This window comes from Mesoplodon bidens (genome assembly GCF_964165515.1).
Source record: "Mesoplodon bidens genome assembly, chromosome: 17".
Lineage (NCBI taxonomy): Eukaryota > Metazoa > Chordata > Mammalia > Artiodactyla > Ziphiidae > Mesoplodon > Mesoplodon bidens.
In genome coordinates, this window is record NC_138174.1 from 74,180,991 (window position 1) to 74,207,861 (window position 26,871).

At 41.4% G+C, this 26,871-nt stretch overlaps 1 protein-coding gene across 1 annotated transcript in view; it reads left to right on the forward strand.

The window, feature by feature from the left end:
* The window catches only part of MYO16 (myosin XVI), a gene marked incomplete at both ends in the record, with an annotated part of 422,412 nt that overhangs the window by 181,789 nt on the left and 213,752 nt on the right, over positions 1–26,871 (forward strand). The window contains one exon of the mRNA XM_081214708.1: positions 1,743–1,890. Within this exon, the coding sequence (XP_081070834.1) occupies positions 1,743–1,890 (148 nt within the window). The remainder of the gene's footprint in view (positions 1–1,742; positions 1,891–26,871) is intronic.

The following is a 26,871-nucleotide window of genomic DNA, read 5'->3' on the forward strand; positions in this document are numbered from 1 at the left end:
ACTTTTAAAAGAGAATAGAGGAGAAATTTTACGTGACTGTGGGTTTGGCAATGACTTTTTTATTTTTTAAATACATTTATTTATTTTATTCTTGGCTGCGTTGGGTCTTCATTGCTATGCGTGGGCTTTCTCTAGTTGGGGTGAGCAGGGGCTACTCTTTGTTGTGGTGCGCGGGCTTCTCACTGCGGTGACTTCTCTTGCTGCGGAGCACGGTCTCTAGGCATGCAGGCTTCAGTAATTGTGGCTCGCGGGCTCAGTAGTTGTGGCTCACGGGCTTAGTTGCTCCGTGGCATGTGGGATCTTTCCGGACCAGGGCTCGAACCCCTGTCCCCTGCATTGGCAGGTGGATTCTTAACCACTGCACCACCAGGGAAGCCTGGCAATAACTTGTCAGATACAACACTAAAAGCACAATCCATGAAAGGAATAATTGATAATCTAAACTTCATTAAAATTCAAATTTTCTGTTCTGTGAAAGACACTGTTAAGAGAATGAAATGATGAGCCATAGGCTGGGAGAAAATATTTGCAAAAGACATATTTGATAAAAAACTGTTGTCTAAAATATATGGAGAACTCAATATTCAACAGTAAGAAAACAACTCAGTTTTAAAAATGGGCAAAATATCTGCACGGACATCTCACCAAAGAAGACAGACAAATGGAAATAAGCATATGAGAAGATGTTCCACGTTATATGTTATATCTAGGAAATGCAAATTAAAACAAGGATGAAATACCACTGCACACCTGTTAAAATGACTAAAATCCAAAACACCAACAACACCAAGTACTGGCGAGGATCTGGAGCAACAGGAACTCTGATTTATTGCTTATGGGAATGCAAAATGGTACGGCCAGTTTGGAAGAGAGTTTGGCAGTTTCTTACAAAGCTGATCATAGTCTTACCATATGATCTGGGAATCATATGCCTTGACATTTACTCAACTGAGTTGAAAACCACATCTTCACGTAATGTAGACATAAATGTTTATAGCAGCTTTATTCATCATTGCAAAAACTAGAAGCAACCAAGATGTTTTTTAATAGCTGAATGGATAAACAAACTATAGTATATTCATGCAATGGAATATTATTCACTAATAAAAAATGAGCTATAAAGCCATGAAAAGACCAAAAAGCAACTTTAAATACATATTATTAAGTGAAAGAAGCCAATCTGAAAGGGGCACACACTGTGTGATTCCAACTATATGACGTTAAGGAAAAGGCAAAACTATAGAGACAGTAAAGAGATCATTGGTTACCAGGGGTTGGGGGAGAGGGAGGGGTGAGTAGGTGCATCACTGATTTTTAGGGCAGACTATTCTGTATGATACTGTAATGGTGCACGCATGACATGCAAATTTTTCAAATCCCATAGAACTGTACAACACAAAGAGCGAATGCCAATGTAAACTACGGACTTTAGTTAATAATAGTGTATCAATATTGGCTCATTCATTTTAACATATGTACCACTCTAGTGCAAGATGTTAATAATAGTGTAAACAGCGTGTTAAGGAGGGGAGAGAGAGGGTATGTTGGAACTCTCAGTGCTTTCTGCTTAATTTTTCTGGACTTAATAAATTTCTCTAAAAATAAAGTCTATTATTTTGTTTTTAAAAGGTCTGTGCTTGAAAAGAAGCTCCATTATTATTTCTTCTAATTAATATGTGTAAATTTATGGAAATGAAACTAATAATGCCATTTGATAGAATCAATTTTCTTTTCTTAACCAGCCAGAATTTATACATATATGCTAGAGAAATCCAGACTTGTTTCACAACCTCTTGGCCAGAGCAATTTTCTCATCTTCTCCTTGTTGATGGATGGGTTATCTGCTGAAGAAAAGTATGGACTCCACCTTAACAATTTATCTGCCCATCGGTAAGTGATTACTCATTTTCAGTCTGGTAGTTCTGCCTTCAAATTGTGGTTGCCTTTTAGCGGTCTTAAATTTTCTTCTTATTTTTCAGAGAAGAAATGGTGACTTCTTTTAGGAGAATAATTGGATATACTATTAGATTAGAACTATCTGTATAACAGGGTTCGTACCGTTTATTGAGTGTTTAGGTGACTTGTTGTGTATGTGTATTAACTTATGTTTCTATTTTCCTAGTTTTCAGATCAGAATAAAAAATTAGCGCACAATTAAACTTTTATATCCCTTTGCTGTATTTTGGATATAACATTAGCTATGCATTCCTAATTTTCAGTAGTCTTTTGAAATAATGGGACATAATATTTGAGCAATTATGATTCATTAGTAACAGATGAAGTTACATAATGGCTTAAGATGACCAATGCCTGTAAACTGGGGGCTGATTTTCTGCAGTGGAGTAGGAAAGTGTTTGTTAAAATGAGGATGCCTTGGTCACAGGAGGGCCGCGGAGGGGAGGAGTCTTAAGACAGTGATCTGAGGGGTGTCTTTGCAATGTGTGCATTTCCGCCGACTGCCTCATCCGGTGTGTCTTCCCACATGGACTGGTCCAGATTTGGATAGGATGGGAGCGAGCCAATGAAGAGAGTAAACCCCATTCAGAGGAGAAGTGGGTGAGAGATAGGAGGGAGAGGGAGCTGGGTGTGCGGGTCCAAACACAACAGTGATTTCCTGGCAAAGCAGGGAGGAGCTGGACTCTGAAAGAGACGTGGATTTACTTCAGATATCTATTGACACCTGATTTATTGTTTCCTGGCTGTTTGTTATTGGATTCGAGAAGAATGGGGTGAGTGGTCATGATTTTGTGAGAACTTTTGTGGGAGAAAATAAAGGATGCTTGGGGAGGAGGAGCATGGCCTGAGGACCAATCATGTTGTTTGAGAGTTGAAGGTGGAGAGTTGATTGGACAAGTAGGTGGCGATGTCAGGTGCAAGCTGAGAAACGGGGGATTTTCCAGGGGCGATGGGGTCTTTATGGAGTGGAACCCCTAGACCTGTCGGAGAAGAGACAGAACAATATCTGTGGTCGCCATTGTCTGGGTTGGCGGGGGGTGAATGATGTGGGGCGTGGGACCGGGAGAGGGGAATGAGTTGGCCGTATTCGAAGTCACTGTTACATGATTAACAGTTCTCATTCAGTTTCTTTGAAAATATTACATCCAGCAGTATAGATACACTTTATCATGTCAAACAGAAGACATGAAGTAAGAAGGCCTTATCAAAATTGTTTTTTATTCAAAGTAAGAGACTATTTGGAGATTTACCGTCCCCCCAAAACAGCAGAAGTTCAGAAGAAGAAAACACCGATATCAAAGCATGATTGCCCAGACGAAAGTGATTTAAAAATAGAAATTCTAAGCTACCAGAGCATTAGAAATGTTTTTTTAAATCAAATCCCTTCATTTCATGAAGGAGAAAATCAAACCCAGAACCATAAAGAGGTCTATACCGAAGTGAATATATTATACAACAGCAGTATTGAGAAAAACCCCATTACTTGGAATTCATGTTTTGTTTTTCTACATCGCACATCTCTAATGGGAGGAAAAGCCTCAGATTGGGGACCGTGGGGTAGGTGTTCAGGGCAGCCTGTGAGGAAGAAAAGTCTTGAGGTTTTGTATTCCTGATCTTTCTTATTAGCAAAAGCTCAAAGCTGTTAGCAGACCATTGGCTTCGGTGCGTCCGTGCGTGTGTGTGCGTGCATGTACATGCGTGTGCCCGTGTGCATGTACATGCGTGTACTTGGCATTGCAGATGCGGAGCCACTGAAGAACAAAAGGCAACAATCTATTCCAGCATTCAGAGAGACAATTCAACTTCTTGGTCCGTGGCTTGGCCCCCTCTTTTGAAGTGTGAGAGCGTGTGGGAGAAAACAAGCATTTCTTTATTGACCTCCATTCCAACATCCGTTTCTCTTTGCAAAAGAGGGTTTGGAATCACTTAGGCTATTTAGAAAGTCAAACGTCAGGGGTTGCTTTGTGAGAAGCTCCGACAGGAAAGAACTCAGAAAAATCATGAATAATTCAAGCCCCTTGAACAAAGAAGTTATTTTATTTAAATGAATTATAAATATCTAATGGGAACAAAACAGCATTCCTCAATAAAAATGTACACCGTCACTCCAGATTCATAAACCATATCCATTGGAACATTTGTACAATGAGAATTCCACAGACAAAATATTCTTTCATAATAAGACAAGCTGTTTTGCAAGTTATAATGCATTGTACATCCCAATATTTTTGTGATTTGTGTTATATGGATCTTCTAACGGTTACAGTATTCGTGGGTTTTCTCACTTTTACAGTGCTGGTCAGGCTTGAGGAGCTCATATTTGTATGATATTTGAATTTGAGTTGGGGTATCATCTTTGCTTAGTAATTACACGTATTAGGTACCACAATTTTGGAAATTGTTTGGCTGGTTTACAATCAGTAGTATAAATTTGAACTTGTTAGCCTTCTAACCTTTCACAAATTGATGATCCTTCTGAGTTCATAGGTAAAGTAGATCACTATGCATATAAAAATATAAACATAAACAATATATAAATAAATCTGTATAAACATAAACAATATATAAATAAATATATAACATTGCTTATATATAAACAATATTATTATCACACCTACTTATCTAATTTTATTTAAAAGATGTTGATACGTCTACTAAATAGAACAAATCAGCACCTATATTACCATCTGAATATTCCTTTGCTTATTCAATACTTATTCCATAATATAGCTTGTCTTGAAATTTTGATGAAGTATGTTGAGTCTTAAAGCAAACGTTACAAAATTTTGCAAGCCTGCCTCCTTCAAATACATCTTTTCTTTATTACTACCAATTCATTACCCACATGAAATATAAAATAGGCATGGAGCAGAAATTGTGAGCTGAAGGCATATCCAATGTTTATCACGTGTCCTTACATGATTAGATCTCCAGAGAGAAGAAAGTATTGTTGTAACTAACGCTACTGTAATCAAAGCTACAAAAGTGTTTTGTTATTTTTTTAACTTTGACTCTGTTTTTGGAACTAAAAGTTTTCAGAGTCTCACATGAAAATTTATGGAGGTTTATTTCAGTGTTAAATGCACCTAAAAATACTTCCTTGTTTGTAAAATTGGAACAGTATCTAGAGCAAGCAGATAGCACTCTTGCTTATGGAATAGAAATGGTACAGATATAGACATCAGCTCCTACAGCTTAACTGAACGAAAAAAAATATTTATAACACTTTGCATAAAATCTTCCTGGACAGATTGTTTAAACAACGGCAACAAGAAAAATGTCTATAGGTCTTAACAAGAAAAATGTCTATAGGTCTCAACATTTTGAGCAGTGGCAGTAAGAGTGCATTGGTTGAGAATTGCCACTAGATGGCACACTCTCCACAAAGTTAGACAGGAGCAAAAAAAAAAAAAAAATCCATCATTAAAGGTTTCTTTTTTATTTATGGTTCTTCCTATGATTTACTTTTTCTTTTTCCTGGCTGTTTGTTTTTCAAGTTTTATCTCAAAAAAATTTAAGTAATAATAACATTACATCTGGGCAATAAATATCATTTATGTTTCTGGGAATTGAGACTTAATGAAAGTTAGAAATAGTCATTAATTGCTTATCTTCAACCTACTTTAAACAGCTTTTATGGGTGTAGTCCCAGAACAGTTGGGCTCTGAAATACAAAGAAATTATTCCTAATCTCCCTTCATATTGATTAATGACGGAAACGATTGTGGTGATACATAAGAACATTCTCAGCAAAGGTCAGATTTTGAATTATAAGCTGAGAGCAAGCGATGTTTGACTCAGTGCATGACCTGTTTCTAACCTTGTGTGTTAGTGAAAGGAAACTCTGACTCACTGAGTACTTGAACTTGTAAGTGCTGCCGGGGTACACCTGTCGCAGTAGATGCTGCAACAGTGAACTCTCAACAAATGTTCAGTTTTTGCTAAGGCTTTATTACGTGTATTGAACTTAAGTTGAGAAAGACACATCATTTTTAAAAAGGTAAGGGTAAACTTAAGTATTCTTTGAGGATGATCTTGTGATATAATAAAAGATTTACTCAGTACACATTTTAGGCATGCAAACTTGAAGGTGCTCCCAAGACAAAGATTTGAGACAGGAGGTATTATATATTTTTTCTTTTTTTAAAAAAATTTTATTGAAATATAGTTGATTTACAATATCATGTAGGTTTCAGGTATACAGCACAGCGATTCGGTTATACATGTATATATATATTTTCACATTCTTTTCCCTTACAGGTTATTACATAATATTGAGTATAGAAATCACAGATATTTTCATTTCATACTACGGTAGTTATAGATATCTCCAAATGTCATTTACGATCTCGCTGCTTTAGATTTACAGTAGTTATGAGACTTGTGGCTAGATGTTGTTTGTGTTTGTTTGTTTGTTTTTAATTTAATTTAATTTTTTTACAGCAGGTTCTTATTACTTATCTATTTTATACATATTAGTGTATATATGTCAATCTGTAATCTATTTCTAACTGCTTCTATTATTAATTATTACCTAAATGATAATCACAATCATAATATATGCAACTTATGGAACACTTACTATAGGTTGGTCCCTCTCCTAGTTCTCCCTTTTCCCGGTGAAACCTCGCCGGTAATTAAGCAGAAGGTGCAGGACCGCATTCTCATTGGATGGCCCAGGACATGAGGATGGAGAGACCAACCAGGGGCCAAGTTTCACTCTTGGCCATAACCCTGTATTGTCTCTGCAGCAACGTTGCCTATAAATAACACCAGCTGCCTTTGCACCTTTGCATCAAAGAGATTTGAAAGAAAATGAGAGGGAAAGCACAAGGTCAGTCTGTACGTGTGTTTTTATTTACAGTCGGTTCAGCAAAGCTAACTTAAGACACGCTAGGGTCTGTTCCCTCTAACTACCATACAAAGCAATTCTGGGTCATTTCTTTATCCAGTAACATAAGAAACATTTTGAAGTGCATTCATTACGCTAGCTGAAGGTTACATTGAAAATATAAAGAGGGTTGGATCACCCCTGCCAAAGAGAAGGTACATTTCACTTGTGGAAAGCCAGCAGGAAGAAGTCAGGGCCCATGGCTTTCTAACTTCCTTCCATTCGTGAATTATGTCCACCCAGCAGCGGAGGGGGTAGCTGAAGGAGGACGCAGAAGGCAGGCACTGCCCCGGCCTCTAGCTTGTCCTCAGAACCCTACGGAGGAGTGAAGAGGAGCTGCAGTAGCCTCAGTTGTGTTCGTAATAAATATGAAGCACAGATACATGCTCCTTAGCACGTCGCCTTCCTCAAGACCACTTAGCTGGTGAATGTAGTCAGTGAAAGAGTCTGGTTCCAAACCCAGGTATATTTGGCTTCCAGTTTTCTGTTCATCAGAATTGCTTGATTCCTAGTGTCAGACGCCCAACTCTCACACACTTAAGAACAAAAAAAAAAAGAAAAGAAAAAGGGAGAAGGACTCAGAGGGTCACATAACTGGAAAAAAAGAAGTTATGCTTGGGTAGGATAACTAGACCGAGGAACTCAAGTGCTGCCTCTGTGTCTCTCTGTCTCTGTCTCTCTCTGTGTCTCAGTCTCAGTCTCTCCCTTTCTCTCTCTCTCTCTGTGTGTCTCTCTGTCTGTCTTTGTCTCTCTGTGTCTCAATCTCTGTCTCTGTCTCTCTGTCTCTCTCTGTGTGTCTCTCTGTCTCTGTGTCTGTCTCTCCGTATCTCTCACACACACGTCTGTTTTACTTGGCTTGTGTTTCTAACACGGAGGGGAATCCAACACAGGCAGCCCTAACCTTCCACATCTCAGGAACCCTGGACGGAAAGCAAAGCTGTCTTTCTCAAAGACGCCACCTTGGCGCCCAGCACAGGCCGGGCCTGTGTCTCATTTGCACAGCTTCTCATCTGTGTGTCTCTTCAATCCCACCCCTCACACTCAGGGCAGATCAACATTTGATAAATTCCAATTTAACTATAAACTTCCTAGCTCCAAAGTCTTTAATAAATATTGTCTTTCCCTCATATCACGTGAAGTCTCCTGACCTTGTTGCAAGGCAGCAGAGCTGACCAGGCCTCAAGGAATTTAGGGGAAGGGGTTGTTAACATGTTCTTCGAGGTTCTCTCTGTAGTTGCTCAGCCTGTAGGAGTGGAGGTGGGTATCAGTCAAGTGAAAACTTAGTTGTTTGCTGATTGAAGAAAATAAACTTTCAAAAGTCCAAAAATCTAATTTTTAGTATATATATATTTACACATGTATACAAATAAATAAATACACACACACACACACACATACACACACATGAATAAAGAACATATTTTTTCCCCAGGGTTTAGGATGAGGGCAGTTGTGGCTTGTGTAGTGTAGCTTGCATAGGTCTGAAAACATGGCAGTAATTGTTTCTCACCTAAAGGAAGACTCATCCCACCTCAGGACCGCAAGGCAAGCACTCACTGAAAATGACCTTCACATCTGCTCCTGTGACCTTCCTCCCTCCTTCTCAGTCTCTCTTTGTCTCTCTCTGTCTCTCTCCCTTTAAAATTATTTCCTCTTAGAAATTACTGTATTGTATTCTAATTTATGAGGAACTGTATCGAGATGCTAAACAGGCAAGGTGTAGAGAATAATCCACGTGTAAATGGGGGGGGTGGCTTTCGCAGGATGCAGAAGCTTGTAGAGGAGACCACAGTCTCCCCAAGTGCTTGTCTGGTGACTCCACTGCCATTTTGGAGAGACTTGTTCCCAGTTCTGTGTGTGTGAATTTGTCTCCTTTCCAAACCCTGTGACTGTAGCAGACAGCACCCCGCGCTCGGCTCTGACGCGTCTCCAGTTCCGTCTGCCCACATCTGCCCGGCGGATGTAGTCGGTGGTGGTCCTTCTCCCTCAGCCCACCAGCCAGGCTCTCCTGCCCCTTGCACTCACGTTGCACCCACGTTGCTGTGCTCACTGGGCCTTCCTCTGGGTCAGGAGTGGGGCGACCGTCTCCTTGCGACAGACCTGCTCAGAGCCCAGGTGACGGTCACTCAGCGTCCCAGCCCACGTCTGCTCCAGCCTATCCTTGTCCCCTTACTGCCTCAGTGACCATTCCCCATTTTTCTGAGACGTGCCACAAAAATCTCGCTCATTGGCGCTGTCCACGCGCACACTTCCCCATGAGCTCCCCAGTTGCCTTTGCAGTTCACAGAAAGGATGGCATTGACAGGGCACATGGCAGATAAGATGCTGTCCTTCATCCTATCGATACAACCACATCACTGAATCGATAAACACTAGTAGCTGTTAGCAAAGAGGCACCTGTGCAGCCTGTGAAGTCAAGTTCCGCACCTGCTGACATGTAGGGGGACTTGTCCTCTGTATGGGGTGACTGTCTTTTGCACGTCATCAATATTCTGTGACAAATATGTATAAACTGCTAAGAGCAGTGCACTTAGCTGAAAGGACACAGTTTCAATGTATTTATTTTTGGCTGCGTTGGGTCTTCGTTGCTGCGCGCGGGCTTTCTCTAGTTGCGGCAAGCAGGGGATACTTTTTTTGCAGCGTGCAGACTTCTCATTACCGTGGCTTCTCTTACTGCGAGCACGGGCTCTAGGCTCACGAGCTTCAGTAGTTGTGGCACGTGGGCTCAGTAGTTGTGGCACATGGGCTCAGTTGCTCCGCAGCATGTGGGATCTTCCCGGACCAGGGCTCGAACCCGTGTCTCCTGCCTTGGCAGGCGGATTCTTAACCACTTCGCCACCAGGGAAGTCCCAAGGACACAGTTTAAACTTGCCTCTTGCCGGCTGGGTAATTTGGGAAAATCGGGCAACCTCTCTCTGCTTCTCTTTGCTCCTCCGTGACAAAGGGCTGACCTCGGAACACTGCTGTGAGTGAGGATGGCACAGGCTGCCTCGAGAAGGTCCTAGAAAGTGGCATACAAGGAACAGCAATATTGTTGATATTATTATAGGAGGCTCTTTCCCATCAGAGTCACGTGGGGACAGCTGAAGGGATAATCGTTTTGAAAAAGATGACGAGCTAGTGTCAGAACTTGAGTTCTTGTAGAAGCGCTGGGTCTGGGGAAGTCTTCTTCCAAGCCTGTGTCTCTGCCCCCTTGCAACTGGGCCCAGGGACCATCCCCAACTTCCGCTGTGTGAGTCGGGCTCTGAGTCTGTGGTCACTGTGATGAATTACTTGTTTCAGTTATCGAAATGTAATTGGATCTTTTGATGAAAATCAGCACAGCCCCTTTGAAGAGGTGAGGGCGGCTGAGAGTAGGTATGGGAAGGAGGATGGGGGGGGGGGAACACGGCCGCAGCGGGTGCTGATGGGCTGAGAAATCAGAGGGTCTCCCATCAGCCCCGTGGCCGGGCTTCTCCGACAGAGAGCACCTCGTTACTGTTACTCAGATACCAGGGAAAGTGCAACCCTAGGCAGAACCTGAGCACTCCTGGAGAACTTCCTGTTCACATTTTCCCTGCGGCAGAAAATCAATTCAGATGCTTCACATGCTTTGCCTTTCCGTACCAGCTAGAAGTAGAAAAAAAAAAAAAAGAGAGATTTTCTTGAAGTCCAAAACCCTGCACTTATTTAATCAGAGATGATGATGACCTCAGTAAGATTTCGGAATGCACGATTTGTTACCAATAATCTGTCTCCTCAAGTGGATTCGGTTAGTTCAAACCAGATGTGCATTGTGCATATTACAGGGTGGGTTCTGAAACTGATAACATGATGTGGATATTTATGTAGAATCCTACGGTAAAAGGTGTGTGTTTATGTGTGTGCACACAAATCTAAGATTACATTCCAGGCCATGATAAGAAGCAGCATTTTGAAGCTAAGGCTCTTTATTCTTGTAACTCCACAGGGGAATCTGAAAGCATGTGGGAGGAATAATTAAAATCAAATAACCAACATTTGCTCGTGCTAAGAACTTGATGTTTATCATCTCACTTTATCCACAGCCCAGCCTGACACAAGGTTGAGTGAATCACCCAAAGTCCCATCCTAGGAGCATAGGAGTCTCTCTTAAACACCTCACATTTCTGCCTCTCAAACCCTGATTTCTCGATAACAGATGAAAGATTTTGCAGCAATGTTTGAAAAGGAGCCACAAAAGATCACGGTACCCGGAGAAAGGCTCTCTGACACCTGAGGGGAGGCTGGGGCCCCCGAGGGCACGGATCACAGCTGCTCCTCTGGTCCGGGTACCCGGTAGTCCGCTGGGAGGATGCTAGCTGACCAAAGGATGCAGTTAAATGTGGTTCAGACTGGGGCGAATTCAGACACAGAGAAGAATGAAGAGATACAGGAACTGGTGATAAAGTGAAGACAGGGCAGCTAAATGAGTGTCTAAGGGTGTCCAACTCGGGTGGGATCACTGCACAGGAAGGGGGCTGCTGACTGCTGACGGGGCGACTGCTGAGGGCTGTGGGGTCTCATTCCCAGTGAGGATGGAGAGGGAAAGAGAAACTGGACCTCTGACCTGTCTGGCCCCACCCCGCCTGCCCCAGTCCACCCGTCCACCAGCACCACACCCACTCTCCCTTCCCCCAAGACCCAGGCTTCTCGGGCCTCTGTCTGCAGCCTTTCCTCACCTTCTGCAGTCTCTGGGCCTGCTCTTTCGGGCAGATTCAGAATTCTCAGAATTCAAGCCAAGCAGTTTGGGGTCCTTTGTTTCTTGCTTGTTTGAAGGTTTCTGCCACCCCAGGACTTTGTGTTAACCTCATCATTAATTAAAATCAGATTTTATGGGCTTCCTTGGTGGCGCAGTGGTTGAGAGTCCTCCTGCCGATGCAGGGGACACAGGTTCGTGCCCCGGTCTGGGAAGATCCCACATGCCGCGGAGCAGCTGGGCCCGTGAGCCATGGCCGCTGAGCCTGCGCGTCCGGAGCCTGTGCTCCACAACGCGAGAGGCCACAGCGGTGAGAGGCCCGCGTACCGCAAAAAAAAAAAAAAAAAAAAAAAAAAAAATCAGATTTTATGGTTACACGAATTACCCCTGAGCCAGACCTTCCCCAACCAGCAACTGTTTACTCTGATCTCAGAACCCGGGTGTGAAGATGTTCACTGTGTCTGTTCGGACCGTGGGCTGTCTCATCACTGAACTCTCTCAGCCACGTGCAGCTTCATCCCAGAATCTCAGAAGAAGCAAAGCCCTTCTCCCGTCCTCCACCACCACTTTATGGCCTTGGTTGGTTTAAGAGGAATTAGCATATTAAAACATTTGCATGCTGGCGCTAATACATAAATCAGATTCTGATATGAAGATATATTCGCCCCCCTGGGCACATAGACATCTAATAGAAATCTCCAACTGGACGTGTCCCGTCTGAGCTCCTGGTCAGCCCAGCCGCCCCCCACCAAAACCTGCTCCATCCTCCACTGGCAATGTCGGCCTTCTTCTCACAACCACAGGCGACCCATCAGCTGGTCCCACTTCCCACTCTCCACTGCCGCCACCCCAGGGGTCACCCGCGTGTCTCCTCTGGATTATGGCACAGGTGTCCCTGGTCCCCGTCAGTGACCAGTCCTCAAGGTAATAGCCAGAAGGATTCTTTGAAGCCCTCCTCCACCAGCCCTGCATTCCCCTGAGGGTAGGGAGCCATCAACGGCCTCCGAGGCTCTATGATCTGGTCCCTCGGCACTGACCTCCCTGGTCTCCCCCTGGCTCCCCGCCTGGCCACACCGTGGCCTCCATATCCTGCTTTGAGTACCTTCCCACCCAGCTTTGCTCTCGCTGGCCCCTCCTCCCAGAATGCTCTTCCTCCAGACTCCACCTTGGCTCCCATCTCGCCTTCCCAGCGAGCCTGGCACCCCCAGGCCCTCTTCATGCTCTGCGCGCTTCCCTCTGTAGAACTCAGCACCTTAACCCACGCCAGGATGTACTCGTTCAGGGTACCCTCCGTGCCTCGTCTGTCCCCCACGGGAATTTACACTCCATGAGGGTGTGGATGTTCGTCTGAGTCACTGACAGGTTGAAAGTGGCTGGAATTGCTCTTGGCACAGAATAGGCTCTGAGTAAGTCCTTGTTAACTGTGACACATATGAAAGTATCTGTTTAACTAAAGTCACTGAGAATGTCTTATCCCCCAAATTATTGCTCGCGCTCAAGATAAAGAAGGTTTTCAAAACGATGTCATGGCTTTCCTCATTTGGGTTATTATTTACCGTAACCTGGGGCTTTCCAGCACTCAGCCTGAGGGTGTTTATTTCCAGACTTTGTATCTGTTCTGACACGGCTGTCTCTTCTGCAGTTTGAACTCTTTCGGCTGCAGGAAATTTCCTTAGAGAACCTTGGAGGAAGTAAAGGGTTTCTGTTGTCTTCACCATCAGTTTAGGGCCATAGAGCCAAAACGTGTGTTTAAATATACCCAGTAGTCTCTGTGTTTATAGAGAGAAAAGTTCATTTGGACAGGATGCTGGCTCGTCCATCCGCCCCGCTGGGCACCCCTGCTAAGTTATGCGAGGTGTCCTGAGGGTTGGTAGCACGTAAGTTGAATCGAAGGAGCTGTGAGTGGGTGGGATTGACCCCCCATCGTGGCTTCCTCCAGTCTCACCAGCAGCCCTGTTGGCTGTCCCTCCTTCCCCCGTGTTCCTGCTGCCGCCCTGGGCTTGGCTGTCATCCTTTCTCACCTGACAATCTTCAAGTCTTCCCAACGCCGACTGGCGCCGTTACCATCCCTGCCCCGCTCTCTTTCGGAAACAGCAGTCAGCTCCCGTCCTGCCCACACCCCTTAAGACCTCCTAGCGTTTTTCCCTGGAGGACAGAATGGACTGCAGTCTATTGGCTTCACCCATGGGACCTCCAGCCCAGCCTCTGTCCCCTCGTCCCCGGGAGACACATGTCTCCAGGAGAAGCTACGGAGGCCTCGTGGCCGGGCTGAGGGGAGAGTGAGAAGCGGGGGCTGAGGATGGAGAGGTGGACACAGTGCCACTAGAAAGAGAAGCAAAGGTGCCGGCTGAGTCTAAATGTCCATGGAGCCGGGAGAGCAGCACAGAGCAAGCACCTATAGACCAAGGGCCACAAGAAGAGAAACAGGACTGGTGTTTTCTAGTGCGGTTTCTGGAGAGAGATAGGAGCAAGACCACAGATGAAGGCTCCCAGGTGGGCTTATCCCAGACAGGCTCTTTCCTCACCTAAAGAACACGCCCTTCACATTGACAGATGCTCTGGACTGTATCCAGTTCATAATCAGGACATCTTTTGAATTGCTGGTGCCAAAAACATTTAGACATGGGTGAGGGAGATTAAGAGGTACAAGCTTCCAGCTGCAAAATAAATGCGTCACGGTACGAAATGTGCAATGTGGGGATTATAGTCAATGACTATGTAACATCTTTGTACTGTGACAGATCACAGCTACACTTCTCATGGTGATCAGTTTGAAATGTATAGAAATCTCGAATCACTGTGGTGTGTAACAGGAACTAACATAGTGTTGAAGGTCAGTTATACTTCAAAAACAAACAAGCAAACAAACTCCAAGAAAAAGAGATCAGGTATATGTTTACAGAGGTGAGGGTTTGGGGGAAGGGGAATTAGATGAAGGTGGTCGAAAGGTACAACCTTCCACTTAAAAAATGAATAAGAGCTAGGGATCTAATGTACATCAGGATGAGTATAATTCACACTGCTGTTTTTAATATATAAAGTTCAGAGAGTAAATCCTAAGAGCTCTCATCACAAGAAAACATTTCTTTTCATTTCTTTAACTTTTTAGTTGACATGATGTAGGTTCACTCCACTTATGGTGATAATCACTTATGAGGTATGTAAATCAGATCATTGTACTGTACACCTTAAATTTATACAGTGTTGTATGTCAGTTATAGTTTTATTGAGAAAACTGGAAGAAAAAATATATTAGAGAAATAATTTATTTCAGATTGTAGCTCTGTCCAGGTTACAGGCACTGTGTTGGAGGCTAAATTTATACAGTGTTGTATGTCAATTATAGTTTTATTGAGAAAACTGGAAGAAAAAAATATATTAGAGAAATAATTTATTTCAGATTGTAGCTCTGTCCAGGTTGGAGGCTAAGAATACCAAGATGTAAGGTAACCTGTGACTGAATTTCCAGGGTCCTCCTGTGAAAAAGACACACACCCAGATGTAGGTGGACTTTAGCCTGTGATATGACCAATGAGATTCAGCTGTGGACCTCAACCAAGAAACACATCTGGACAGCATGCTGCCCTAGTGATTGGAGGAGCAGGCGTTCCCCAGATAGAGAAGGTCCCAGATGCAGAAATAACAGAACCCAAGGACACTTAGAGAAAATGAGTGTCTTGCCCAAATACCAGTGATTTTCCTATGTGAGGAAGTAGCAAATGATGCATCATATTTGTACTTGAGCATCTCTTTCTCTTATGCCCTCTACACAACAGCGAGACTGATCTTCCTCAATGAGTGATTTCCTGCATCCCTTAGGGAATGTCGAACCTACCTGTGCTCGACCCTTCCTGGAGATTCTGATGTTATTGGCCTGGGGCATGTCCTGGGCATTGAGACTCGCCCCCGGGATTCGAATGTGCCTTAAGGAGATCCATAGTCTTGGGTGAATCAGGGCTCTGCAGGTGCCGGCCGTCCAGAGGTCCCTGATGACGCCTAAATAAAAGTCCAGCTTGTGAAATGGATCCACAAATAGGGCCTTCTGATCTGGAAATGTATTTATACTTTACAAGACTTTTGAAATTTCAAAAATTTTCCTTGTAGATGAGGTCACACCGGGCAGGGCAAATATTCTGCTGTGTGGAATAAAATGAAACAAATGGACTTAATATTTCCCTGGTGCCAGGGCAGGAAAGGGTTGAGCACATCACGGAAATTCAAAGCTACCTGAGTTCTCACACACCCCACAAGGCGGCCTGTCCTGCCTTCTCAGCGATAAGGAAATCAACAAAACTCAGAGGGACCTGAACTCTGAAAAGTCCGAAGCCAGGATGACCTTCAGACCCAGAGTCCGACTGCATTCCACGCTGAGCTGTCTCTGACTGCCACTGACCTTTCCACCAGGCACATCTTCAGTAGAGTGCCAGGCATTGCCCAGGAAGCCCCGTGGTGAGATTTCTAGAACTTTCTCTTGTGTTAGGAATCCCCCAGCTCATCTCTGCTAAGCCCACGGTTGAAGGCGACACTGCCTGTGCTCGCCTTTTGAGTTTCCTCCTCTCCCCAGCCTTCCAGGGAGGATGCCCAGGAAAGAGGGGTGGGAGAAGCTTGAACAAGAGAGGAAGCTAGGATGGATTCCTGAGGCCTTCAGGGAAAGATGTGAGGAGAGCAGGGGACCAGCCTGGAGGCGAGGAAGGGTGGGATGATGGGCAGGATGGCCCATCCAAGTGCCAGACACGTCCTCACACCTCCCATCAGTAAGTGCGTTAAGGTAGTTGTTGTTAACAATTTTGTGAGATTACACTGTATATCATCACGTTCTAGATAAATCTTACACAAAATATTACATATAATTATATGTAATAATATGATTACGGATATACCTAATTTCTCATGCTTTATATTTGAGCAGCAATGTGGCACTCATCTAGAAAATCATGTTGCATGGATGTTAACGTATAAGAAAAGAATGGCATGATACATGTAAAGAACTGAACATATGAACAATTGAAAGGGAGAATGGAGTATAGTTTGTTAGGTAAAAGGAGTGTATGTGGACAGCTTACGCAGGTTATGTGAGGGACCACACAAACAGCAGTTCTGTAAAATGAAAATTCATAGAGCCTGAAGCTGTACTTTTGAACTGAGATGACCTAAAGTAAAATAATGAGCAGAGATGTATCAGGTAAGCAAATAAAAGTTTATACCAAAGTCTGTGCTTTTCATGGAAACACTATATTTCAGGCATTTATAGTATACTTATTAAAAAATTGAGCACATCTTAGGCCATAAAGTAAAGTTTAATAAATTCCCAAATTCAAAAATTGTACAGGGTTTATAGTCTGTCTACAGCGTAATAAAATTAGAAACAAAATATGGAAGTAAAAGCAAACAAACAATAGGTCACTAGAAAACTAAATGTTGATCATGGGTAATAGAAATAAAGGGTATAACCACGGAAGGAGTGACACTAACTAAATAAGAATCCTTTGACGTTGACTCTAAAAGAAATGAAAAATCCAATGAGATGAGAACCATAGAAGGAATCTAGCTGGTTTCCATCCCAGAAAGAAGCCACGCCCAGGAAGTTCCTAAGTGAGTTCTTTCAAACCTTCAGAGAACAAAAAATTGTTTAAACCATTGCAGAAATTAGCGACTGAAGAAAATTCTTTGTTCCTTTTTCAGAAGGCAGATTATGCAGAAGAGAAGCCCAGAGTTCCAATACTCACATGAAAAGATGCACATTCTCACAAGTAATCAAGGAAATGGAAACTGAAAGAATAATTAGGTACCATTTCACAATGAAAATATTTGCAACAGAAGGAAAAATCAGATAATACAAAGGGTGAGGCATTCTGACACACTCTGGATGAGAGTTTAGGTTAGTACAGCCACTTCAAAGAACAGTGTTTGGTCAAGTTGGACACGGGTATAACATACAAAAGCAGGTGGGTGTTACTCCACAGGCCGCTCTTGGCAATATCTGGACACATCTTTGGCTGTGACAGCCTGGGGAGGGGGTGCTACTGGCACCTCGTGAGCAGAGGCAGAGGGAGCTGCAGAACGGCCCTGCCTTCCCCAGGATGGCCACACAGCAGGGAGTCATCAGACCCCAGAGCTCAGCAGCCCCGAGGTGGAGAAACTCTGCATAGGAAAACCCACATGTGTGCATAAAAAACATCGACATGGGTCTTCACTGGCACACTTTTCAAAGATGCAAATACACAAGTAGAAAAGAAAAGAAATGATGGTATCTGAGGAAATGAATAAATTAATCAGGCAGTGGTCATGGTAGGGTATTTTAAAATAATGTAAATAAATGAACCTAAACTGTATGTAAGAATAGATCTTATAAATCTAAAGTTGAGTTAAGGCAATTTGCTGAATGATACATGTAAATAATATTTATATAATTTTAAATACAATAATATTACATATTTTATAGATACATACATGTATAATTTAATTTATTTATTTATTTATTTATTTATTTATTTATTTTTTGCGGTACGTGGGCCTCTCACCACTGTGGCCTCTCCCGTTGCGGAGCACAGGCTCTGGACACGCAGGCCCAGCGGCCATGGCTCACAGGCCCAGCCACTCCACGGCACATGGGATCCTCCCAGACCAGGGCACAAACCCGTGTCCCCTGAACTGGCAGGCGGACTCTCAACCACTGTGCCACCAGGGAAACCCCTATAATTTAATTTAAAAAAAAAATAGACTGGAAAGGTAGACACAAAATTGATCATACTGATTTCCTCTGATAAGGAAGGAAGAGTGAAATGGACAGATGGGGATGTTGACTTTGTGAAATTTATTGGTAAAAAACAAAGATTTGAAGTAAATACATCACAGTGTTGCTATTTTCACATGGTTGAAGAATGATCCATTGGCTATCTGTATGTTCCACTTTTAAAACTTTTATCCGTGTCAAAATTTTAAAAAGATATTTAAATCCAGAATATCTACGCTATCAACATATCAAAAGAACTACCGATTAAAGAAACAAATAGAAATTATCTGACTTGTAGATATACAGGCATAAATAAAATATTAGCAAATAGAATCTAGCAATCCATTAGAAGCTACTCAATGATCAATATTAAGAAATTTAATTATTAGTACTATACATCACATCAATAAGTAAAAAGAGAAAAATCAATTGACCATTTCAGTAGGTGCCAAAAGACAATAACATTCAACTCCCAAATCTTTTTTTAAAGTAGAAATAAAAGGAGTCTTTCACATGAAAAAAAATTATTTATCTCAAGGCCTAGGTAGACATCATATTTAGTTGTGAAATAAATCCAGATTCTTTTTAGCATTGATCCTAAAGTTGTAATCATTGTGATCAGAGAAGAAAATTAAGAGGAATAAATATTATCAAGGGTAAGACAAAATTACCATTATAAGTAAAATGAAAGCTCACCTAGAAAATCCAGTAAATCAATGGCAGAGTATTTTCTCTAATAATATATTTCAGTAATGTTTTGAGTTACAAAACAAACATATGCAAAAATAAAAAGATCACATATGTACCAACCATAACCACTTAGATAAAATAGACGAGCAGAAGTAGTCCTTTTAAAAGAATGCTGCTAATGTATAAAATCTCTGTGAATAAGAATGACCTAATAGAGACATTCACTCATAAAATGCAGTCATGAGAACAGGGACTTCGGAATCATAGGGCTGCAACTGTGGACACACACACACACTTACACCCATGCACACTTAAATACACACCTCCTCTTTTACCTGAGCATCTCTGTTTTACCTGTTTTATATATTGGAATCCCTTAAGATTCATATTAAAAGTTTTCATGATGGAAAAAAATTCTGAAACCATTGCTCTCAAGCATTCTAGTCTGCCTAAGAATTATTTATGCATGTCTCCATCTGTTCCTGGCCACGCTAATCTTCTCCCCGTTCCCATCAAGCGTTCTGTCCTCCCGCAGCAAGAATCTGGTCAAACGTGTTCAGTGGATGAATGAAGGAATGAGGAAATGAATGAGTGGGTGAATGAGTGAATGAATCAATGGATGAGTGAATTAATGAGTGAATGAATGAGTGGATGAAACAATGACTGAGTAGATGAATCAATGAATGAGTGGCTGAATCAATGAATGAGTGGATGAATGAATGAATGAGTGGGTAAAGGAATGAATGAATGAGTGGGTGGATGAATCAATGAATGAGTGGGTAAATGAGTGGATGAATGAATGAGTGGATGAATCAATGAATGAGTGGGTAAATGAGTGGATGAATGAAAGCCTTGACACTCTTCCTTCTGCCTGGGCTCTCCTCCTCCACCTGGAAAACACTCTCATTCTAAAAATTCATCCCGAGTACCTCTGTCCTTTGGCGCTTTCCTGACTCCTTCCTTTGTCCTTCGTGGTCACAGGTAGTCTCTCCACGTTCTGTGCTTATCTCTACTGTGGACCTCATCATGGTTACATATTGTGTGCTTACATCGCTGTTTTTCCCTAAGAAGCAAATGTTCTAAGACTTGAGACCATGACTTAGTCAACTTAATGCCTCTAGATCCAGGCAACATCATTGGCACAGAATAGGTGTGCAATTAAATGGATGTATAAATAAACATTGTTATGAGTGTGTGTGCGTGCGTGTGTGTATAGATTTCTAATGTTATAGCAGTGATTCTAGATGTAAATTTTGTTTTGTTTATTCTGCTTGAGACTTCGATTTGCAAATAATCAGAGGCATGTATTTTACCAAGTATGAAATATTCTTGGCCATCATCTCTGTGAATGTTCCCTTTTCTCTCTGGAAGATACATGCTGTTCCTTCTCATTATCTCTCTCCTCCTCTAACCTCTTTCATATTTTCTATCTCTGTATCTCTCTATGCTTCATTCTGGGTAATTTCTGCAGTGCTTTCTCATAGTTTACTTCTCTGTTTGGAGCAGCTATTAATTTGATGTTCAATGCATACTTTGCATTTTAATTTCAGTGACTTTTTTTCCCATTTCTAAGAGTTCTACTTTGTTCTTTCAAATCCAATCTGAATTTTCTTAAATACGGTTTCTTGTTCTTTTCTCCTATTATATTTTCAGTTCTTTAATTTGTTTTAAACATATTTGTTATACTGTCTGTAACCAGTCATTGTATTACCTGGAGCTCTCAGGCTTCTACTATTGCTGTCTATTACGTCTGATGACAGATGCTCAGGGAACGTTATTTCTCCTGGTGTTTGTCCTTTGGGGTGTGAGTTGCTGCCCCTTGGTGGCCAGGCCGGGAGAGTCCTGCGTGGCCTGAGTCAAGGGTTACCCTCTAGAGAGTTTCTCTCGCCTTGGTCAGATGCTCAGGGAGTGTTACCCACCTGGGACCATTTTTATGCTAATTCTTTAGTTAAAATGTCCTAAGGACACACATGTAGTCTGAGTTTAAACCTCTAAAATCAAGAAAGGGCTGTCTGTGGTTATAACTTTTGCCTCCCAGAATCCACCCCAATGAGTTTCCCCAATGAGTTGCCTGTCTTTGTCTGTGGGACAGGTATCTCTTCCATAAGCCTTTTGATTGTCTGGTTGGCTTTATGTACTTTCTAGGGCCAAAACCATGCTCTCCTTCCTGTGTGGACCTTAGCCCCTTGGTTAATAGAATAAACCAAAGTTCCTGTAAACCCTAAGGTTCAGGTCATGGTTGCCTCTGGGCAACCCAGGGACTGCTCCTTTACTCTCATGTGTGCAGTTTATCTGGTCCACACGCTCCCAGAAGTGCACTTCCCTAGTGATATATTTCTGTTTTTGGAGAAATGAAGAGACTCTTTTTCTTCACTATAGACCCAGAGTGAACAGTGGTTATAGGTTATTTTAAGATACGTGAGCTATCTATATATGTAGAATAGATCATGTCGAGGTGTGTGTGTGTGACTGGAAGCATCTTTACATTCACCCAGGAAATGGATATTGCTAAATTTGATTATAGCTAAATATTTTGACAAATCCTAGACACTTCTGTACTTATTTTGGGAGTATTGTTAGAGCTAGCTAGTCCAGAGCTTTAGCTTTTAGACAGATTCATCTAACACTTTTATAGGAAATAAAGTACTCAAAACATCAATATCAACAGAAGGCATGATACATGGTGATGCCATGCTATTGTTGACATCCGGTTGGGTCATGTATAATATGACGTGTGTATTTATGGTGTCTAGGTATAGAACAGCTTGCCCTTGGGATACTGCACTCTCTCACCTGTTTAAGTATTTCATGGTAAACAGAACATCATGCAGTGACGACTCATCTTATTTCTCAGTCATCTCTTACACCAAATGCATTAGCTTGGGCTTCCCTGGTGGCGCTGTGGTTGAGAGTCCGCCTGCCGATGCAGGGGACACGGGTTCGTGCCCCGGTCCGGGAGGATCCCACATGCCATGGAGCGGTTGGGCCCGTGAGCCATGGCCGCTGAGCCTGCGCGTCCGGAGACTGTGCTCCGCAACGAGAGAGGCCATGACAGTGAGAGGCCCGAGTATCGCAAAAACAAACAAGCAAACAAACAAACAAAAAACCCAAATGCATTAGCTTGGTAAAATCACCCACCTGTTTTATCTGTAAACCCTCACCATGAATTTGCTGCTTGCTGATAACCTTTGCAAAATGCATTAATAATAAAAAGAGACCCTGAACACTCAAAACAGCAGAGGACACACGTGATTGAAGTATTAAAGTGAATGAGGTCTATCGGATATAAATCTGCGATCACGTTGAGGTGTTCTTCACAGTGAATCCTTTAAGAATGAAATAAAACTCAACTATTTTGATCTAGGTTGCACAGAAGACCGTTTTTACTTATTTTTCACAAGAAGGATTACTTGCTGTACTTTCTGCTAAACTCAAGCCCCCTCCCGGTTGTCTGTGATGGGGACTGTCCTGGGTCCTCGGTAGAAGCCGCGGCTGGAGATGCTCAGCACACACACAGCTTCCCCGGAGGACTGGCCGCTGGTGCCTGATGCAGGAATGGTTCTGGTGGAATCTGCAGGACTGAACCCAATTCAAGTAAGAAGCAGCCAGAATGGAGAGGTCCTCGGAGGTCAATGGCAGGAGACAGAACCTGAAGATGGACAGACAGTGAGCCCCTGCCCCCTCCGTCTTTGGAATGCGTCTGGAGAGAAGGAATCTACCCCATGTGAGAGGATCACCTTGGAAAGAGTGAGCTGCAAAGATGCATGAAGTAGCCAGAAAACGGACAAGCATACGCATTTGCCCTTTTATTTTCTTAAAGAATGTTCCCCAAACATTGATTCAGTTGAGAGAAATGCCCTTTCTTGTAGGCATTGCTATGGAAAGCTCACTGCGGCAATGAAAGTTCAAATTAATTCGAAATTAGCATATCCTGTTTTACTGCTTTGGGTACCACAAACACATCTTCCTCCTTGTCTCAAATCAAATTAATTTTGTGTAATTAACTTTGAACTTGCCTTAATATCTAGAAGTCAGTTTAATTATGCATACATAGAATAATCTATTTTGTGGTCTAATTGGCATAAATAGACCGTGTTTTGAGTTTGTAGTATAATCAATTCCTAGCTTCCAAAGAATACCAGCGAGGCCAACAGGTCTGCATTTCATGAAAAGTGCTTTGTTTTACCTCTTCTTTGATTAGAGGTTGGTTTTTTAAATCCTCTCTTATTGTTTCAAATAGTAACTCTATTTTTGACTATTTGTCTTGCATAATAAAATTACTGTTACAAGCACATTTCCTCTAAGTATCCGCATTACTTCTAAGTCCACTTCCCTTAGACAAGGGATATTTTTTAATGTTTGAAGAATCCTCGAGATTATAAATCCTCTTTGACAATATGCTGAGAGAGTAAGTGCATTTACAGAATTGTTAGCATTTGACTATGTTATTAATTGAAATGCTCGTTGAGTGTTTCTGATCAAGCCGATGGTGGACTGAAACATGCAGGAGCATTTCAGGATTCAAAACCCCACAATGTTCACCTCTTCAAATATCGGTTTGCCTTCCAGACTTAGTAAGTAATCATTGCTATTCTATACGTTAGTGTTCTGTATGATGTAATGTATCGCTACATTGCTACAGTTTTATCTGTGTGCTTCTGTCTCCCCTGCTGACTGTGTAATGTCCCTGGACATAAACTCGGTTTCTTCCATCTTTGAATCCCAGTCATCCCAGTCCTTGACACATGTACACACTCAGTATTTTCATTTACTTGGCTAAAGCCTTACTATCTTAACTTAGCGGTGGATAATAGCAAAAACGTGGGCTCTGTCTCTCACGAGCGTCTAATTTGTTCCAGTCTGTCTTTGTAAATCTTCTTTGAGTCACCAAAGGAGCCTAGACCTACAGCAACACGGTTATCTCTAACACAGCAATTTTGATCATCTACATTTTTGTTTGAAACCTTCTCTATTAGTGAGGAACGAGGGTGTAGGAAACCTGCTTTATTCAGGCCTGTGGCCCCAGTAAGAAAGTGTGACTCGTATTAAAGTAAACATCTGAAGGTACAGTGAATAAATGGATGCATGAACGAAACTCAGCTTATTTGCTGTGGTGATAAGAATGCTCATCCAATGAAAGAAATGAATATTGTGGCCCCCCAAAAGGAAAAGTATCAAAACATTTTTGTAAGTACCCGTTGTCCAAACATAAACACTGTATTTTTAGCATCAGACGCTGGGCAAATTCAATTATGGTTGATAAAATGTTGCCTTTAACTTTCTGCTTTAACTACAAGAATATTATTTACTGGGGTCACATCGTAATATACAGTGGTTGCTGAAATGCAAAATAGTAACATATCATTAAACCTTAGAGCAATTTCCTGATCTAGATCATCATATAGATGCAGTACAGTTGTTTAATGTAGTATCATCAACACTTTAAATGTCCTACTGTATCTGACCTTTCCAAATGGATCTTGGTTTCTCTTTGGCTGATACGTGTGATTGATTCCATTTACTGGAAGGTTTTCAATTTCAACAGGAATAGATTTCTTATCTGAAAAGGGAGATCAGTGGGAAGTGAGAAGGAAATTTAGAGCTGTTAGCAAAATCAGCTGATTAAGGTTCGAAGCCAGAGGAATAAAAACAAAGCACAGAAGAGATAAAACATACTACTAGATGTTTTCTTCTTTGTGCTGTGCCTGCTTTGGACTTCTTTCTCCTCTGTTACCACAGTGCTTAGGACAGGAACATCATTCTGGGAGAGAAGCTGAAAAAAGAAAGAAAGAAAGAAAGTGAGAAAGAGGCCATCCTACCTCATTAACAAATAAAACTTTCTGAAATTCATCACATCGGGGAAATCGGCCATGATCCCTCTCGTTTTTAAAAATAATGACAACTGCGGTTTTTAACTTTTATTAGTTAATTTGTGTAATTTAATTCTTGCCCCACCCCCCAATTTTAAGTTGTATGTCTTCTGACAAATAAGAAGTGAACAGCTACTGATTTGAATCTTCTTAATTTTAGAAGCTTTTATTTTCATAAAATTTAAGATTTAGGGTTAACTCTTTGAAGTGTTTAATACCTGAAATATAAACACTAAAGTTATTAGAAGCAGCAGATTGGGCAGAAAGGAGCAACAGAGGGGTTTCTATCATGTTTAAGTAATCCACAGTACCAAATATCCATTTAAATTCATTTCTAAGGAAGTGTACGGTTTTGTACATTTGAAAATTGAAAATAAATTTGACAATGAAGATGCATCTGAGCTTCATCATATTTCTCCTTAAAATGTTACTTATTAACATTTTCAAGAGTGGAATTGGTTTAGAAAACTATAAATTTATTTCTATAAAGAATGACAAAACAGTAATAGTAGTAGTAATAGTGAAAGAGTGACCTGATTTCTGCTAGGTCACTATATCATTTCATTTCCTCAGTACTGGAGGGAAAAGTTAAAACAGAATGTTAATTATTCCACCAGAAGGATGAACATATTAAGACCAAAAGAGTCATGACTACTGGTCTTGAAGATTCCAGAATCCATCTTTGGAAAAACTAGTTTTGAACATTTTTTACTGATTCTATACCTTTCTATGTAACTGGTTGCTTTTTAATATTCTTGTGTAACTTTTTGGATTTCTCATATTATCATCTCACAATTAGACTGTTACATGTGGAGCACATCATTCTGACCTTCAACACTAATGTTTTCAGAACTTTTGACTTTCCGTTAATTTGTAAATGTAAAGATAAAATGACAGTTAGGCAACATGCCTGGGCCTTTTCTGTAAATGTTCTTTTTCTATGTAGAAGGATTTTGACCTAAAAACACAATGCAACACTGGTGAGCTCATAGGGCTCACTTATTTGGACTTATTTGAACGCTTATTTGAACTCAATTACTTCATGAACAGTGTTTTGTTTTTATTAATAAGTAGTTCAGATTTAGCATACAGGTGGAAATATTGGAGTAGTTCAGAGAAGTTTAGAATGGGAACTGAGAATCAGTCAAGAGCTCACTTTGAGTGCTAATGGCTTAATTCCAGTCATTTTTCCTTTAGATTACTTTGGCTCTGATTTTTAAAATTCTGTGTTGTAATATTATATGTGAGCTATATTTTTATATAATATATAATTTTATCAAAAATATGTAGCACATTTATAATCACAAGGACAGGTCCAACAGACATATTTTTCTAGAAAATATTCAAAAATAGGAGCAAAAAGGGGTACAATAGAATAGTAGGTCTTGGAGTAGAAGCCACATTTTCCATCCCTTTTTTCTTGTCATCAGGGTCAATTATGAGTAAAGGAGTATTTTTGTGTGTGCTAACAATCAATTTTATTTAGCTTTACAATGAGAATTGATATTTATTAAAAAAAGTTGGGATATTTAGTTTAATTTAGTTTATGAATCTCTCCTGAAATAACCAGTTCTAATATTCCATTTCTGAAATCATCTAGTTGCATACTTAGCCTTGGACAGGATTACTTTACTAGATATTACCTGGATTTTAATAAGGTATTGTGGTTGAAATTTTCCTGAATTTTATTTTAAAAATCTTTTTAAATTTATGGATGTAGTATATTTTTATTTTACTCATTTTAACTTCTTTAAAAAAATCCCAGTTTGCTAAAATGGAGACGCTGGTGTTTCTTACTAATATGACAGAGACATTCTAGCATACTCTTTGGATGCTATCATGATGCCAGGGCTGTGAGCTTTTGTACATGGGATTTGTGTCTCCCTGCATGCTTGTGGACATGCAGTTTTTTCCAGAAAGGTTCAGTTTGCTATTTGTCTAATTACATTATCCAGAAAGGCCATCAAACTAATTACGTGAACAACTTATTTTTCTCTTTAGAAGTGTTTTACTATATGCTCACTCCTCCCCTCCC